The sequence below is a fragment of the Gorilla gorilla genome, chromosome 3 (genome assembly GCF_029281585.2).
Source record: "Gorilla gorilla gorilla isolate KB3781 chromosome 3, NHGRI_mGorGor1-v2.1_pri, whole genome shotgun sequence".
In the NCBI taxonomy this organism is placed as follows: Eukaryota; Metazoa; Chordata; class Mammalia; order Primates; family Hominidae; genus Gorilla; species Gorilla gorilla.
Window position 1 is genome coordinate 98,067,088 of NC_073227.2, and position 19,015 is coordinate 98,086,102.

Here is a 19,015-nt window from a genome sequence, read left to right on the forward strand (position 1 = left end):
GCTATAGCAAACTATGGTCACATCTGTGAATAGCCACTGTATTCCAGCCTGGGCAATATAGCAAAAACTATGTCCCCCTGTCCTAAAATCCTCATAGTCCAGGAAACAAGATGAGAAAAATGTAAACAATGACTACCATGTTGTAAACATTTATTTCCCATTTCTTTCTAAAATGTATTTAAAATTGCTTTCCCCAAAGAAATATAACACTGTTTATACATAATTTTAATTTAGTGAAGAATATGTGTAAATTCCATTACAGTCCATTATAATGCTACTAAGAAGATTCCAATGGAGCAGTAGTTCTAATACAGGTTGATGATTGTGAGGTGTGTTACAAATACAGTAATTTGTAACTATTAATAGTAAAAATTACCTAAATTTATGTACAACTTATACATACAATATAAATATACTGTATGTCAGCATTGATTCTCTATCCTCTTACCAGTATTCCAACAATAAGAAGAGTAGAGTTACAACTATTTCTCCCAAATATTACAAATCATGATGGATACATGTTGCATATGCACATATCCTTTAGGTATGTCATATAGGTTTTAGTCTTCTTTGTATTAAAATATGCCTCTTATCATGCTACTAAAAAATGTTTTCATTAAACATAAATTACTTCCTAATTACTAAATGAATTTTCAATCTCCTTTTCAGACAGTACTCATCCCACATGGCTTCTCTGACTTTGAAAACTAAGGGCAACATTATTTCTTGAAACTTTCCCCTCCCTTATCTTCTGGACCAGATTTTAACTAGACTGATAGAAGACGGAGTTTATGGGTGAGAGAGAAAAGAAAACATGCACTGAACACCCAGTATGTGGCCAGATGGTACGCTAGAGAATTTGAATTATTGCATTTAACTTAACCAAAAGTATAGACACTAATTATCAACTATCATTTTACAGATGAGGAAGGTGAGATACAGAGAAGTTGTGCAGACATCTAACACCTCACAGCTAGTAAGTGGCTAGACGGGAATTTGAACATAGTTAAGACCAACTACAAAAACCAAGCTTCTACTAAATCATGCCAAATTTTAGACATTCCCAGAAGAAAATGCGGAGAAAATATTTTATAATCTTGGGGTGCAGAAAACTTATTCTAAGCAAGGCAAAGACCTTTTATAAGGAATGATAAACAGTATTTTAAAAATTTAATGTCTATAAGGCAAAGAGCAAAGTCATAAACAAAGTCAAAATACAAACAAGAAACTGGAACAAAGTCTCTGCAATATTGATAATGAGCAATAAGGTAATGTTTCTAAAATGTAAACAGCTATTAACAAAGTAATAAGAAAAACATAGAGACACCCAATAGAAAAATTCAGGGTAAAGGTCATGATCAGGCAAATCACAAAAGAATGCAGTGGCCAAAAAAAATGTGAAAAAAAAAATTATCTCCACTATAATTAACAAATTCCAAAATTTAAAATATGTACGACTTTTTGTTATCAAAATGACAAAAATTAATAATGTGAATATGAGTTTGAGAAAATAAGCATACATCACACAATTGTTGGGAGTAAAATTTTATAAAACATTTCTAAAGGGCAATCTGACAAGATGTATCAAATCTTAAATGTGTAATTACTTTGATCCAGCAATTCCTTTCCTAAAAATTTATACTTTAAAAAAGTGTGCAAAAGGTGTTTATACAAGTTTTTTCACTGCATTAGTGTTGATAATCATCAAAAATACAGAAATAAATTGTCAATCAACAGGGGACTGAATGATAGGACATCAATAAAATGGATTACAATGAAGCCATTAAAAAGCAGGAGGTAGGGCAGGTGCGGTTGCTCATGCCTATAATCCCATCACTTTGAGAGGCCGAGGCAGGTAGATAACCTGAGATCGGGAGTTCAAGACCAGCCTGACCAACATGGAGAAACCCCATCTCCACCAAAAATACAAAATTAGCCGGGTGTGGTGGCACATGCCAGTAATCCCAGCTACTCGGGAGGCTGAGGCAGGGGAATCGCTTGAACCCGGGAGGCCGAGGCTGCAGTGAGCCGAGATCACGCTGTTGCACTCCAGCCTGTCAACAAGAGCGAAATTCCGTCTCAAAAAAAAAAACAGAAAAAAGCGTGAGGTGTGGAAATGTAAAACAGCGCTGCTACTGTGGAAAAGTTTGTCAATTCCTCAAAAAGTTAAAACACAGAAATACGTATGACCCAGCAATACATACACCCAAGAGAAATGAAAACATACGTCTTCACAAAACCATATACATGAATTATTTATAATAACCAAGTATGTATAATAATATATTGTTCACTCATAAAAAGGAATGAAATATTGGCCGGGCACAGTGGCTCGTGCCTGTAATCCCAGCACTTTGGGAGGCCAAGGTGGGCAGATCACCTGAAGTCAGGAGTTTGATACCAGCCTGGCCAACATGGTGAAACACCGTCTCTACTAAAAATACAAAAAATGAGCCAGGCGTGGTGGTGGGCTCCTGTAATCCCAGCTACTCGGGAGGCTTAGGCAGGAGAACTGCTTGAACCTGGGAGGCGGAGGTTGTGGTGAACCGATATCGTGCCACTGCACTCCAGCCTGGGTGATGCAGCAAGACCCCATCTCAAAAAAAAAAAGGAATGAAATACTGTTATATGCTACAACATGAATCTTGAAAATATTATGCTAAGTGAAAAAAGCAGACACAGTCACATTATATGATTCTACTTATATTAAATGCCTAGAAGAAGCAAATCCATAGAGACAGAAAGTAGACCAGAAATTGTCAATGGACGGGGTAACTGGAACTAACTGATATTAAATATGAGGTTTCTTTTGTGGGTGATGGAAATGTTCTGGAATTTGCTTGTAGTGGTGGTTGGCAACATACTGAATGTACTAAAACCACTAAAATATACACTTTAAAACGGTGAATGTTTGTGTTGTGTAATACATATCTCAACTTTCATCCTACAATTTTTTAAAGCATGAGGTGTATTTATTAATGAAAAAAGATGTTTTCAAATGAAAAAAAGCAAATTTTAAAAAAAGTATACACACTATGAACCTATTTTAGTTATGTTTTTGTGGTTATGTAAGTATATATTGACCAGAAACAGGTAACAGTACTACCACTTAGCCTTGAACAACATGGGTTTGAACTGCACAGGTTCACTCGTGGAGATTTTTTTTAACCAAACACAGATGGAAAATATAGCACTTGTGAGATGAGAAACCCATGTATATAGAGGGCCAATTTTTCATATACATGGCAGGACCTGAGTATGTATGCATGGATTTAGGCATACACAAGGGTCATGGAGCCAATCCTCTCTATACCAAGAAACTACTGTATATATTATACTGCTAACAAGCTTGATCGCCATGAAGCAGGATAACCAGAAAATTATGCGTTTTATTACCATTTGAATTTTTTTTTACAAAGAGTACATATTATTTCCCAAAACAGACATGATGCAATAAAAATACTACCATCTGCAAAGAAAAGTACATTACTATGACAAAAATACACAGAAGAAGAGTAAAACAGGAGCTAGCACAAGCAAAGGTAATTAACCTAGGTTCCTTCCATAAATCTCAGGAAACCTGTGAATTTATACAGAAAAAAAATTACATCACCATTTTCACTAATCTCTAAAATTTTCACACAAACCTAAACAATCAACCATAATAGTATTAGCAGTACCTGTGATTTCTGTCACTAACAGAAGTACATTTTCATTTCATATTATAGTTGTTACAGAAATCTCAAAATATCTATATGTACCAGTATTCCAAAATTATGGTAGCTATTAGACTCATTGCAAGACATTACTTAACAGTATTAATAGAGAAGCATATATATTACTATATCATATTTTGGCATTTCAATATAACAAGTTCCTTTCAAGTCCTATTTACTTTATTTCACTCATTTAAAATTGTCATTCTACAACGGATTCACAGCCTTCTCCAGACTGAAAAAAGGTCCACAGCACCAAAGATTAAGAATCCATGAATTAGCAACAGGAAGGGAAACCAATCATAAGAATATTCTAATTATTCAAGCATAAAGTAAGCAGAGCCCAAATTCAGGCAACGATAGAAATCACTCCAATAGAATTCACAGCAATCAATTTAACTAACAAAAAATACACAATTTCCTTCCTTGACCTGCCTCTTCCGTTTTTCTTATTCGTCTCTGACTTCCTCATAGTCAATCATTGACTTATCACTTTATATTTTAACTTTTTTTAAAAGGCCTCCTTCTTCCCAGTCCCATCTCCTCAACTGATTGTGAATACCTCAACTAGATTAATCTTCTTAAAAAATTAACTTCAGGCCGGGCACGGTGACTCACGCCTATAATCCCAGCACTTTGGGAGGCTGAGGCCGGCGGATCACCTGAGATTGGGAGTTCGAGACCAGCCTGACCAACATGGAGAAACCCCATCTCTACTAAAAATACAAAATTAGCCGGGCGTGGTGGCGCATGCCTGTAATCCCAGGTACTCAGGAGGCTGGGACAAGAGAATCACTTGAACCTGGGAGGCGGAGGTTGCAGTGAACCAAGATCGCGCCATTGCACTCCAGCCTAGGCAACAAGAGCAAAACTCTGTCTCAAAAAAAAAAAAAATTAATTTCAAACTGCCACCAACCTGTTCAAAATCATTCCATGGCTCCCAATGTCTTTAATAGTAGTACTGATAATTATGATATTCTAGAGCTACATCTTGCAGTATCTATTAATCAAAACAATTGTTTAGGTAATGAATGTTTTATAAAATTCCTAAAGCAATATTACAACATACAATTTGTGTATTAAGAGAATCCAAGTTATGGATTTAAAAAACACCTGCTGCTCTAGAGTTGAAAGCTTTGTATCAATGACTCCAGAACAAAATTAAAATTCCTTACCAAGATATTCAAGCCCCTCCACGATCATTCTCCAATTTGCCTTATTAACCTCATGTTCCCACTCAAGCCCTAGAAGTTAACCAGAAATTTACTTACTTTCCCACTCACCACCACCCTTGAACCTGGACTCATTTTTCTGCAACTATAGATTTGCTGGTATGATTTCCATGTCTGTAATGCCATTTAATTATTCATTCATTTAATAAAAACTTTCAAATTCCCAACTATATGCCAAACTCTGTATTAAGCCCCTACTATGTATCAAACACTTGAGCTACAAAGGTAAGGCATATATCATCTATGCCCTTAAAAACCTCACAATCTTTTGTATTTTTAATAGAGACGGGATTTCACCATGTTGGCCAGGATGGTCTCGATCTCCTGACCTGGTGATCCGCCCGCCTTGGTTAGCTGGGCATGGTGGTGTGTGCCTGTAATCCCAGCTACTCGGGAGGCTGAGGCAGGAGAATCGCTTGAACCAGGGAGTCAGAGGTTGCAGTGAGCCGAGATTGCGCCACTGCACTCCAGCATGGCGACAGAGTGAGACTCCATCTCAAAAAAAAAAAAAAAAAAAAAAAAATCCTACAATCTAAGGCTACAGGGAGAGGATCTGTTGAGCTCAGGAATGCAAGGTCAGCCTGGGCAACATAGCAAGATCTCCATCTCTTAAAAAAAAAACTCACAGTCTAACGCAAAACGGAGACATAAACCCAAGTTAAACACAAGGCAATGTAGTAAGTGTTACGAATGAAGAATGCACAGAATGCTAGAGGAGCACAGAAAAAGTTCATAAAGCAAGGACTACAAGTACCAAGTAAGGTTTCCCAGAGTAGGAAGTACCAGAGGCAGATTATTAAAGAAATCAATGAGGTCATAAACTATAAGGTATTGTAGGCATATATAAAGCACAGACCAGGCTGTAAGTCACTCACTACAGCTAGGCTAGGGAATATGTGAGAGAGAGGAGTAACTAACAAATACGAAAACTAGAAAAGTAAGCAAAGACAAGATCATCAAGGGCCTTACACATAATGCTAAGAAATTTGCATCTTATTTAAAAGTAACAGGAAGCAGCAAGATATCTTAGAAAGTACACAGGTTTAGGTATTCCAATGGCCTCAATCTGTCACTTACTTGACCTTCATCAAATCTGCCTCTCTAAGCTTCAATTTCCTCAACTGTGAAGTAGAAATAATATCATCTTTACCAGGATTGTTACAAGAAGAAATGAGTTAGTTCACGTAAATCTCCTTGCATAGGGGTCAGTCAATAAGCTGCATCCAGACTGATTTGGCAGCAAAGAATGGTTTTTACATTTTTAAAGGATTGTTAAAAAAGAATTACAACAAAAATTAAAGGATTGTTAAAAAACAAAAAAAATTACAGCAAAAAAGAATATGCAACAGAGATCTTGCATGACCCAAAAAGCCAAAATATTTACATCTGTCCCTTCATAGAAAAAAGCTTGCTAGGCCTGGCGAGATGGCTCATTCCTGTAATCCCAACACTTTGGGAGGCTGAGGCAGGTGGATCATTTGAGGTCAGGAGTTCGAGACCAGCCTGGCCAACGTGGTGAAACCCCATCTCCACTAAAAATACAAAAATTAGCCAGGTGTGGTGGTGTGTGCCTGTAATCCTAGCTTCTCGGGAGGCTGAGGCACGAGAATCACTTGAACCTGGGAGGTAGAGGTTGCAGTGAGCTGAGATCGTGCCACTGCACTCCAGCCTGGGTGAGAGTGGGACTCTGCCATCTCAAAAAAAAAAAAAAAAAAGAGAGAAGAGAAAAGAAGAGAAGCTTGCTGTCTCCTATCCTAGCCCACAGTAGGTAACCAGAAAACAGTAACTATTATTATTAAAGGACTGTAAGCAGAGAATTTAAGCAATGTGGGATGAATTTTACAAGGATTTCTCTGGTGACAATGTGTACAAAGGAAAAGATGTTAAAGGAGATATAATGGAAGTTGTAGACTAGCAAGGAAGATATTACAGTAGTCTATTAATTTTTTCCCTGCCTTTTTTGTCATCATAAAGGCAAAAGCAACATCTATCTCCTCTCTTACTTATCCCTGTAGTTTAAAATCCATATGTACTCTGTATGTCATAGCACTTAATGTTAGTCACTTAGCATATTCTGCCTTCACCTGTTTACTAGATCCAGACTTAAACATCCTATAAATGTAAGCATTATAGTATAAGAGTGTTTTAAATTCAAATAGATCTGGTTGTAATCTTGGGCACGTTAATTAACTTCTTTCCTAATAAGAAACAGCAATAGTGTACGTGTATTGTTTTTTAGTTTGATTTTTTACTACAGATGTGCCAGGTAGTGTCCTAAATACTTTACAGTACTACATCATTTAATCCTCACAAAACTCTACGAGATAAGGAATATTATCTCCCTATTACAGATGAGAAAACTGAAGCATAGAGAAGTTAAATGAGTTTCCGTAGAGCTGGAAAGTGGAGGACCCAAGGCTCACTTTCTTAACCAGCTTCAGAATGAGAATCATACTGCCTCTCTCATAGGATTTTCATGAAGAATAATTTAGATTACACATTTAAAGGGAAGGAGGGGAGTGGCTTTTCACATTCCTTGGTACTCAGTAGTCAAAAAAAATATTAGCTCCATTCCCTGGTAGAAAGATTATTCTACATTTCTTTTTATTCCCCAGAACCCTGAATACAATAGTCTATAACAAATAGAAGCTTAATAAATATTAATTAACAGGTTATATTTTGGTGATTCAAATTCTGACAGTGTTTCAAGACTACCATTCTGTATATAACTCACATTATGTTGTTTCATAAAATTATATGTAGATACTGCAGAAGATTGTACTAAATATGAACCTATAGAGGAATATACCCTGTAAGTAATTTCTGAGTTTTGCTTTGTTAAATATGATAAACATTATGATCAGAAAGCAATGGATATATGAGATTCCAACAAAGTCTTTGTATAGAGAGACATTAAGGTTGGGATATACTAAATTTAGTTCTATTCTTTTAGCAGTATTTGTAGCTGGTATTATGTAACTCTAATTTATGTTACTCATTTAGGAAATCTATTTAAGTAATATGGGAAAGAGAAAAATAGAGTTTAAACTTTAAGATTAGAGAGGGAGGTTCTCTCTGCAAAAGATGAATATAAGGAACATAAAGTGTTTTAATCTCTATTTTGTGTCACCAATTTCAATTGTTAATAAATGAAAACAATATTTGAAAGCCCCAAATTACCAGGCATCTATTCAGTACAAATGATGAGTTTCTCAAAGAGCAAAACAAACTACTTATTTCTTTAAAAATAATAATAAATTGTATCTGTATCAAAATTTTAAAGCGGACTAAAAAGAATTAATGAAAACTAATAAACCTGTTACAAAACAAAAATACAAAACAAAAATTCTATTACCACTTTCCAATTTCACCTGTTAACAGGAATATTCTTAGCTAAACTCAAAGTTATCTTAACTTCTGAGAACTATACATGAAAGACAAAAATAAAAATTTTTAAAAATATTTATCTGATCAGAATGTGGATGCATGGGAACACAATTAAAATTTCAAAAAGTAAACAAAGGGTAATCACCACATCAAAGTGAAACACAACTTTACCTTACTGAGCAAAGTTTCATATGAAATTTGTTAAATTTTTTAGAAAATTATAAAGAAAACTTATAAAAACAAAGCGATTGATGCTGAAATGTTTAGGGTGGGAGAATGTCAGTTGACAGCTAGATTCAAAGTACATTAAACTAAACATAAAATTTTTTATTAACCATACCCCCAATATGGCAAAGGTTTGTTTACTTTTTAAATTTTTTAATTGGCACATAATTGTATATATGTATGGGGTACACAGTGATGTTTCCATACATACAATGTGTAGCGATCAGATCAAGGTAATCAGCATATCCATCATCTCAAACATGTATCATTTCTTTGCATTTGGAACATTCAATATTTTCCTCCTAGCTATTTGAAACTACATAATAATATTGTTAACTATAGTCATCCTACAGTGCTACAGAACACTAGAACTTACTCCCCCATCTAGCTATAATTTTGTACCCTTTAACAATCTCTCTCCCTAGCCCTCTTCCCCCTACCCTTTCCAGCCTCTAGAATCCTCTTTTCTACTGTTTACTTCTATGAGATCGACTTTTTTTGGCTTCCACCTAGAAGTGAGAATATGTGGTGTTTTACCTTTCTGTTCCCGGCTTATTCCACTTAACACAGTGTCCTCTAGTTCCATCCAAGTTGCCAAGAATGACAGGATTTCATTCTTTTTGAAGACGGATTTCATTCTTTATGGCTGAAGTATTCCACTGTGTTCACTTCTTTGTAAGTCCATGGTTGGCACTTCATTTATGATTTAGTATCTTCTCTGATGCCCTCCAAACCTAGCTATCACGCTATTCAGTAAGAAATTCTCCACACAGTTTTTAGTATTTTTCAAAAGAAAGGATACTTCCACTGCTCAAAAAATCTTAATTATACAGATCAGTAAAAGATTAAGTCCTCTCCAAATGTGCATGTGGACTGATGGGAAGATGATTAAAGATCAAGAAAGGGTCGGGCGCGGTGGCTCACACCTGTAATCCCAGCACTTTGGGCGGCTGAGGCAGGCAGATCACAAGGTCAGGAGTTCGAGACCAGCCTGGCCAACATAGTGATCTCTACTAAAAGTACAAAATCCCGTCTCTACTAAAAGTACAAAAATTAGCCTGTAGTCCCAGCTTCTCAGGAGGCTGAGGCAGGAGAATCGCTTGAACCTGGGAGGCGGAGGTTGCAGTGAGCTGAGATCAGGCCACTGCACTCCAGACTGGGTGATAGAGCGAGACTCCGTCTCAAAACAAAAACAAGAAAGGAATGGGGAAGAAAGGGAGAGGGAAAAAGAGGAAAATCTACCCCTCTTCCTCCAGCAAGATAAGCATTATTATCTGCCCCTTATTACCTGACATAGCATCTTTATTTTTCTAATCCACATTTCACAATTCTCTCAAAACTCAATCCTAACACTCTCTCACAAACACACACACTCACACAAACACTCAACAATCTAGGAAATGAACTTCCTCAACCTGATAAAGGCTATTAATGAAAAATTTATAGCTCACTACTTTCCGCACACTGCCTGCCTACGGGCTAGCCTTTCTCCACAAGGAGCAGTTTAAAAAAAAAAAAAAAAAAATCACAGCTAACATCTACTTAATGGCAGAAGATGGAATGTTTTCCCCCTAAGACTGGGAACAAGACAAGGATTGCTGCAAGTCAAGTGACTTCTCTTGACATTTCTTTTCAGTAATGTTCTGGAGGTTCTATCCAGGGCAATTAAGCAAGAAAAGGAACTAAAATGCATCCGTATTGGAAAAGCAGAATTGAAACTTCATTTGTTTGCAGGTGACATGATATTTGTATGTAGAAAATCTTATGGAATCCACTTAAAAACTATTAGAACTGGCCAGATGCAGTGACTCACACCTGTAATCCCTGCACTTTGGGAGGCTGAGGCGGGTGGATCACGAGGTCGGCAAGACCAGCCTGGCCAACACAGTGAAACCCCATCTCTACTAAAAATACAGAAATTAGCCAGGCATGGTGGCAGGCACCTGTAATCCCAGCTGCTCAGGAGGCTGAGGCTGGAGAATCACTTGAACCCAGGAGGCAGAGGTTGTAGTGAGCCAAGACAGCGCCACTGCACTCCAGCCTGGGCGACAGAGTGAGACTCCATCTCAAAAAAAAAAAGAAAAAAAAAAAAACTATTAGGACAAAGAAATTCAGCAAGGTTGGAGGATACGAGATCAACAAACATAAATCAAGTGTATTTTTATGCACTTGCCATGCAAAAACCCCCCAAATTTTTTTAATTCCATTTACAATATCATCTGGAAGAATAAAATACTTGGGAAGAAATGCAGCAACAGAAGTATGAAACTTATATTCTGAAAACTATGAAACACTGTTGACACTTAAAGACGATCTAAATAAATAGAAAAACACCCCATGTTCATGGACAGGAAGCCCTAATATTCAGATGGCAATGGTCCCAAAATTGATGTACAGATTTAACACAATCCCCATCAAAATTCCAGCTGACTTCTTTGCAGAAACTGACAAGCTGATCCTAAAATTGATATGGAAACACAAGAGATTCAAATAGCCAAAACAATCTTGAAAAAGAAAAAAAGAGTTTTTCTTTTTTTCTTCTCAAAAGGAAAATCTTTGAGAGGTTTGAGGACTCAGACCTCTCAATTACAAAGCTACAGTAGTCAAGACCATACTAGTATAAGGATAAACATATAAATCAATGAAATAGAATTAAAAGTCCAGAAATAAATCCTCCACACTTACAGTTTATTAATTTTGGACACGGGTGATGATACAATTCAATGGAGAAAGAACAGTCTTTTCAATAAATGGTACTGGGGCAACTAAGTACCCACAGGCAAAGAGATATTAGACTTCTACAACAGACCATGTACAGAAATTAATTCAAAATGGATCAAAGATCTAAATGTAAGAGTTAAGGCTATAAAACTCTCAGGACAAAACAGAGAAGTAAATATCTGTGGCCTTAGATTAGATATATTAGATAGATTAGAAATAGATTAGATATAGATTAGAAATAGATAAATTAGATAGATATATTAGATAGATTAGATTAGCTAATTAGAAACAAGAAGTCATTATTTCTTAGATACGACACCAAAAGCACAGCAAAAATAATAACAAGAATTTCACTTCATCAAGCTAAAAACGTTTGTGCCTCAAATGACACCATCAGGAAAATGAAAAGACAACTCACAAAATGGAGGAAAATATTTGCAAATCATATATAAGGGACACATCTGGAGTATATAAAAGACTCTTACAACTCAATAATTAAAAAACTCATTATAAAAATGGGCAAAGAATTTGAGTCTTTTCACACACTTCTCTCCAAAGAGGATATACAAATGTCCAACAGCACATAAAAAGCATCATTAGCCATCAGGGAAATGCAAATCAAAACCAGGATCAAATCACACCTGCTAGGAGAACTATGATGAAAAAAGGAGGTAATAACAATTGTTGGCATGAAGTGGATAAATTAGAGCTCTCATACACTGCTGGTGGAAATGTAAAATACTGCGACTGCTTTAGAAAACAGTCTAGAAGTTCCTCAAAAGTTTAAACACAAAGTGGTATACGTTCCAGCAATTCCACTCTTAGGTACATACCCAAAAGAATTCAAAACATACATACATAAGAACTTGTACATGAATGTTCACAGCGGCATGATTTATAATAATAGCCAAAAAGTCTACGTCCATCAGCTCATGAATAGATAAATGTGGTGTATTCTTATGCTGACATACTATTCAGCCATTACAAGAATGAAATACTTGCTATGACACGGATGAACCGTGAAAACATGGTAAATGAAATATGCTTATCATAAAAGACCATATATTAAGATTGCATTTGTACAAAATGTCCAAAATTGGCCAAATCTATAGAGAAAGGAAGTAGTAATTGCCTAGAACTAGGGGCATAAGAGAATGAAGGGTGACTCTTGAAAGATACAGGATTTATATTTTAGGTAATGAAAATGTTCTAAAATTAACTATGGTGATGGTTGCACAACTGTTAATATACTAAAAACTACTGAGTTGTACAATTTAAATGGATACTTCTAAGGTATCTAAATTATACCTCATAAAAGTTGTCCCAAAAAAAGCAACCCTTTAAGTAATTCCTGACCCAACTGACATTCCATTTTATGTCTCAGAATGTCTATAAACAGTTTATATCATATTGACTTGCACTAGTTCATTTGTTTTGAAATAACTAAATTATATGCTTTATCTCCCTTACTCACAAACTATAAGCCTCTACATCTTTCATACTTCTCTTTAGAACTGGGTACAATAATAGGTGCACAGTGGGTCCTCAGATTAGGTTTTCAATTTTCAAGATGCAAGATGTTAGAGAAGTATTTACCATGGAGAAGTTAACCAGACTACTCCAAAATCTTCCCTTTGGGAAACAAAGAGATTATATATAACTCCCCAGAGATCCCTAACCAAACTCTTAGAATAAAAAATAAGTAAAGGTGACACAGAGCTGAGGTTTCACATTATAATAACCCTGCACAATCATAGAATAAATTGTGATTCAATTAAAGTTGTCCAGTGATAAAATACCATTTACTGTATTAGAGGTCCAGTGTCAGTGCAGTTAGTAAAAGAAAGTTGTAGTATTTTCATCACAAAGCATGAGCACAAATTAATAATTAAGCCTCTGTTGTTTACTTGATGATTTTATTGGTCTTTCTGGGTTAAGGCTCACATGTATTAATTTTAATAACTTTAGAATTATAAAAACTGTAGCAACAAACAAGAGAATATGGTAAGGTCCACCTAAATGAGATTTCCCTCAAAGTATAAAGTAATCATCATCATCTATCCCAATAGCAGAGGAAGAAAATTCAAAAAATGTGTTTCCTATGAAACTATATCCAGAAACTGAAATGCAGAGTTTTGTCCTACTGATCTGAACTGATTTCAAAATACAAAGAGAAATAACTCAAACTGCCAGAACTCATTAAAGCACAATGACAATCAATAACTGGATACTACAGGAGAGACCCACTAAAGGTTACAGAATCCAACTGTAATGTTCTCTGAAAAATTTATATCTTTAAATAGTCACAGAAACTCACTTGTCATTTAAGCCCCTCAGTGATGAGAGAGCTTCCCCCTCCCACTCCTGTGACTCTTCCCTCCTTTCTCCTCTCCCCACCACTCTCCACTCACACCCAATTTTACTCTTTGAAGATGGAAAGCAATTCCTAACTATCATAATTCACCTTTTGGATGTAATTTCATAAATATATGCTAACATCTAAAATAACACCATGAAATGCCCCTTGTAGCAGAGATGGCCAAGCTTTCCACCAGCCAGGGACATTTCCCACTCCCCTTGCATTCAAATAAGACTCTGTGACAAATCTTGCCAATAAAATTTGGAGGAATGTTTGTCATTTAAGTCTGGAGTTTCTTAAGAAATGGTCTTCAGGCAATAGGGAGGACTCCAAGGCCCTAAGAAATGGTGGAGTCACAAGATCTAAGTTGTATGAGTCCCTAAACAACATAGAGGAAAGCCACAAGAAACCTGCTAACCAGGAGCACCTGCACTGGAACTGTCATGAAAGCAAGTAAACTGTCATGAAAGCAAGTAAACATCTGCACTGGAACTGTCATGAAAGCAAGTAAACTTCTTTGAAATTTTGGAATGTATTTATTACTCTTATTAGCATTACCCAAAGTAATACATACAGAAATTCCTAAGTATTCCAATTCTCCCAAATTAAAGACATTAATAACAGATATTTTGGAAAGATTGCTTAAAAGCCCATTTAAGTAACATTAACTTTTAAAATCTAAACAAGTTTCCACCTTGATTTTGTTGTAACATAATTCCTTTAGTCTAAATAATAACCTTAGTACTTCCACTTCATATCCAAATATCTTTATAGTTCAATATCATCTGTTTTCATGATTACTACAGGGAAATGTTCTTCCCAATTCTCCCAAATTAAAAAAAAAATTATAAAGTCTTTTAAAATAACTCATAAAGTCCAATGAAAATTACTTTACCAAATACTAAATAAGAGCAGATTCATTTCTATTTCTTTGTTTCTAAGGTATTAAAAAGTATCATTTATAGTTTTAAGGTAAGAATTATTCCTTTAAATATAACCACATGGCAGAAGATTCTGTTCAATGTAAATACACACTCCCACAACACACACTTTAAGAAAATCACAATTTGCATTCTAATAGTTGCCCCTAGTTATTTATAAAAATTCAAGCCCCTCAATGATGAGAGCTTCCCCCTCCCCATCCTGTGACTCTTACCTTCACAGAAATTTTTATATAAAAATATGCATAAAAGCTATACTGAATGTGTTGAAATTTTAGTTTGAATTTTAGAAAATATTTTTTAAAGCTTATCATTATTGATACAAATAAATTACGTAAGCCCTACTGGGAAACCCGGCATTTGTAAATAGGGCCATGACAAACTTAAACCAATCAAACTCCCACATTCTCTGTCCTGTCTTTTTCCAAAACAAAAAGAAAACAATCTTTATATTAACTTTTCTGTTATCTTTACCTTAAATTCCATACCTCTCCATGACATTATTTTTTCCACACAGCACAGTTAAAATTTAATGAACACATTTCCTACTCCAGACAAAATAATAAAAATGGAAAGTTATTGAAAATTAAGTTGACAGAGGATTTTACCTTATATTCAGAGAAATATTCTAAGAAGTTTTGTTTACCAAATCAGTCAACATGAGATAGCATTTTTCGTAGCATTTAAACTTTGGGGATCTATATAAATTTTGGTTCCTAGATCCTTTTTAATGTTTAACTGTATTGAAACATATATGTGCTATATAGAGGTTGAAAATTTTTTTCCAGGGCTACAAAACGAAAATCATAAAGAATAATGAAACTGAGAGATGGTCTATTTGAAAATATGAAAAAAAAATTAAGTATGACTATTTTTATAAATAACTAGGCTATTTTAATGACTATTTTTATTATTAGAAAAAAACTTCTTATATACATTAAAGTTGTTTATATATACACCTTTTGTATACTGAAGGGCTCTGAAAGATTCCATTGTCTTTTTTACGTTATAGTTACTTAATATTGCTCTAAATAATTAATCATATTTGTGTTTGCAAAGGTTCTTCAATGCCCATAGTCAGGGCTGCAGGAGGCAGAACTAAAATTTAACTAAGCATCTACTACATGCCAAACATATGTTTTCTCATTCTATTCTCAAAACGACCTTACTATAAAGGTATTAGCTCTCTGTGACTGATAAAACTGTGGCTTATAGATATGTTACCTAAGGTCAAACAGCTAAGGAAAAATCACACAGCTGGGATGCTAACTGAAGTCTGTAAAACAAGTCCTTTTCCCACTAACTACGTATGTTAAATTGTTTTTCCAGTAGTGGTAATAGAGAACAGCTCTTCGCCCCTCCTTCTCTTCCCTCCACTTCCCCGTCAACAGCATACACTATTTCTTTGTGAGACCAGGCGCAAAGAGCTATCTCTGGCCATGACACAGAGTACGGCCTATAAGGATCGAAACTGTATTATGCTTTTATCCACAGCACGGTTCTAGCTAAATGATCTAACTACATACAAATGTAATGAGGTTGGAGTAGAAAAGCACATTAGCAAATAATTATCCAAATGCCATTTGTATTTGGTTCTGAAATGCACTGTAGACCTATTGGCAGCAGGTTTATCTTTACAACTGGGTTTTGCTTAGGCTATTCCCAAAATAGCTTTCCAGCAGCACATACTGAGTAGACACCAGAGGTTGCTTGATCTAGTTTTTGGAGACTGAGGAAAACATGTTTGTTGAGCCTATCTTGATTGACAAGATAACTAGAGGCAATACGGTAAAATGTAACACTGTGCTTCCAATGTGTACAAACGGCTCAGCTAAACTCCCTGAACACAATCCACCTAAACAGTCTAAGCTCAATAGCCGGCCGAGTTAAGCAGGATGACAGCTCCAGTAACTTCCTCTTCCTCACCCAGCTCCTCAGCTCGGCGGCGCGTGCACGCCTCTCCCCCTAGGAGGCAGGATAAAACAATTTCAAATGCACAAAATCCATCCAATCCCACCAATACCACAGGCCAGGAAAGCCAGTTTCCCTTTCTTCCTCAGCCCTTCCAAGAAAATGTTTGTCTAATTAAAAAAAAAAAAAATCTTACCAACGGCAAAGTATTTGCAACAAAAATCCAAAATATTTACTCAGTCCCTCCACACAGCCTTAGGGGAAGGATGAAAAGAAGGGAACACGACATCGCGTATTCCCAAGACTGACTATTCTGATTCACTTTCCTCCCTCGGGTCCCACAGCCGGCCGGGCGAAGGCTTGCAGTTGGAACGCCAAAATAAGCCTTCGCCTCTCAGGAGACGCGGAGGCGGCCACGGCGACGGCAATCGGCGAGTCCCGCCTCCGACCCTCACCTGCCCAGGCCCGAGGCAGCGCCGTGGGCTCGCGCGGGCTCGGCGTCCCGGGAGGCGTCCGGGGAGGCGGGCGGGCGCCCAGGCAGTTAGGCCGCGCTGCAGGCCGGCGCGCTTCCTGCCGCGGCCGGGGAACGGCGGCCCCGGGATCAGCGGCGCGGCACCGACCAGCAGCTCTCCCAGCCCCGCTGCCGCACGTGTGCCGCACTCACTCAGCCCTCCCCGGCCGGCCCCCGAGGAGCAGCTCTCACCTGCGAGGCTCGGGAGCCTCAGCCACAAAGCGGGAGGGACACGCCACTCTGGGGTCCCGGCCCCGGGCCACCCCCGACACACACACACACACACACACCCCGGAACCTTCGCCCGCCTCTGAAGAGACGCGGGTCAGCCCCGCCGCCCCCTCCAGTCACCCGACACACACCCACTCGCCGTGGGTCCTCGGGCCGCCTCCCCGCCCGCCAAAGTCCCAACTCGCACACCCACACGCACATTTGTCCCTCTCCCACCTCATTTCCCCGGGGACGCGCTCCTCTTCCCAACACTCTCGATCCTACTCGGAGGCAAAAGAACACTCTACCTCATTCTCTTCCTCTGGCCCAGAAGAAGCAACAGCAGCCATTTCCCCGCGGCAGGGGAAACACACACACAAACACGCGCGCGCGCGCGCACCAGGCCCCCACAGATGCTTCCCCTCCAGAGCCGCGGCCGCAGACGCAGACGCAAACACAAACACCCACGGCGGGCCTCGCTCCTGCCCGCCCCGAGGGGAAGCCGCGGCGGCACACAGGGCCCGGACCCGGGGCTCGCGGGCGGGCGCGCAGGGAACCCGGGCCCGGGGTCTCGGGGGGCCCGCGCCCCCTCCTCACCTGCATTCAGCGCGCCGGGGTCCGGGCGGCGGCGGCGGCGGCGGCGACGGGGCGGCTGGTGCTGGTGCTGCGGCGGCGGGGGAGGCGGCGGCGGCGGTGGCGGCGGGGCTGAGGGCAGCAAAGACATGCAGGCAGCCCGCCGGAGGGGAGAGGCACCGGCCGGAGGGGATGCGGGGCGGGCGGGCCGGGCCGGGCCGCCTGACGAACGGCAGAGGCGGCGGCGCGGAGGGCGGCTGAAGGGAGCGAGGAGACAGACCGGAGGTCGGGAAGGGGGACGAGGGCCGCGCCGCCGGGCTTCGAGGACAGTGACCCCAGGCGCGCAAGAGAGGCCCCGCGGTCGCGGCCGCCGGCGCGAAGGCCCCAGCCGAAGGAAGCTGCGCCCCCGCAGGGCCGGAGCCGCGGCTACTGCTCCGAGAGCCACGCAGAGCCTGGCCTTGGCCTTGGCCTCCTGGTGCTGGGGCTGCCGCCGCTGCGGGGGTTGCCGCTGCGCCGGGTGCTGCTGGGGCCGAGGTTGAACAGAGACGCCAGCTTTCGGTGCCTTCGCTCCCGCTCACACACGTTCACACCCCCGAGGGCCGGGGGAGAGGCGTCCGGGCGATATCGGTATTGAGATTAATAACAAGGTGCAGAGAGTGCGAGAACGAGGAGAGTTGATTGACGTGGAGGGGCTGGCGGGAGTCAGTCACTCCCCGGCGCGGAGGGTTGGGGTGAGGGGAAGGAGGCGGGGCGGTGACGGGGCGGAGCTCCTACGCCGCGCCTTGGCCCCGCCCCCCGTGCGCCGCGTTTTGTCGCGGTGAGCGCGCGGAGGCCCGGGCTTCTTGATGGTTTTCTGTTTTGCTCTGGCTGTTTTCTCACTCATTTTTCCTGGCCTGAGCGAGGAGCGGGGCTGAGAAGAGTGGTAGACTTTCAGAAACCCACATCCACAGAGCCTTGGCGAAGAGACGGGAAACCGCCTCACCCCGGGTTCTTGTGTGGGCGCTGTTTACTGCACCCTCCTCGCCCGAGGCGACCTGACAGCGAAGCAGAGCGTAGGTCTAGGTGGCTGAGACGCCAGGGGAGGTGAAGTGACCGAAGGAAATGTTTCCTGACATATTCGGTGGATTTTTTTAAAAAACATATAGCATCTGTAAGTTGTATCGTCAAAGGTAAATAAAAGAACCTGTGACGCTCAGCGATAACCCGGTCCTATTTTCTAATTCTCCCTT

At 39.6% G+C, this 19,015-nt stretch overlaps 1 protein-coding gene across 4 annotated transcripts in view; it reads right to left on the reverse strand.

Moving 5' to 3' along the window:
- The window catches only part of CNOT6L (CCR4-NOT transcription complex subunit 6 like), a 106,553-nt gene extending 88,183 nt beyond the window's left edge, over positions 1–18,370 (reverse strand). The window contains exon 1 of one of the 4 annotated variants that reach the window (XM_019025912.4): positions 17,811–18,370. Coding sequence is in view for 2 of the 4 variants with exons in the window: in XM_031010373.3 (XP_030866233.1) it covers positions 17,522–17,526 (5 nt within the window). In the remaining 2 variants the exon portion in view is untranslated. Of the gene's footprint in view, positions 1–17,195; positions 17,277–17,450; positions 17,782–17,810 lie in introns of those variants that run through there. The other 3 variants (XM_031010373.3, XM_031010372.3, XM_063705352.1) reach the window with 3 other exon arrangements.
- Positions 18,371–19,015: the final 645 nt, after the last annotated feature.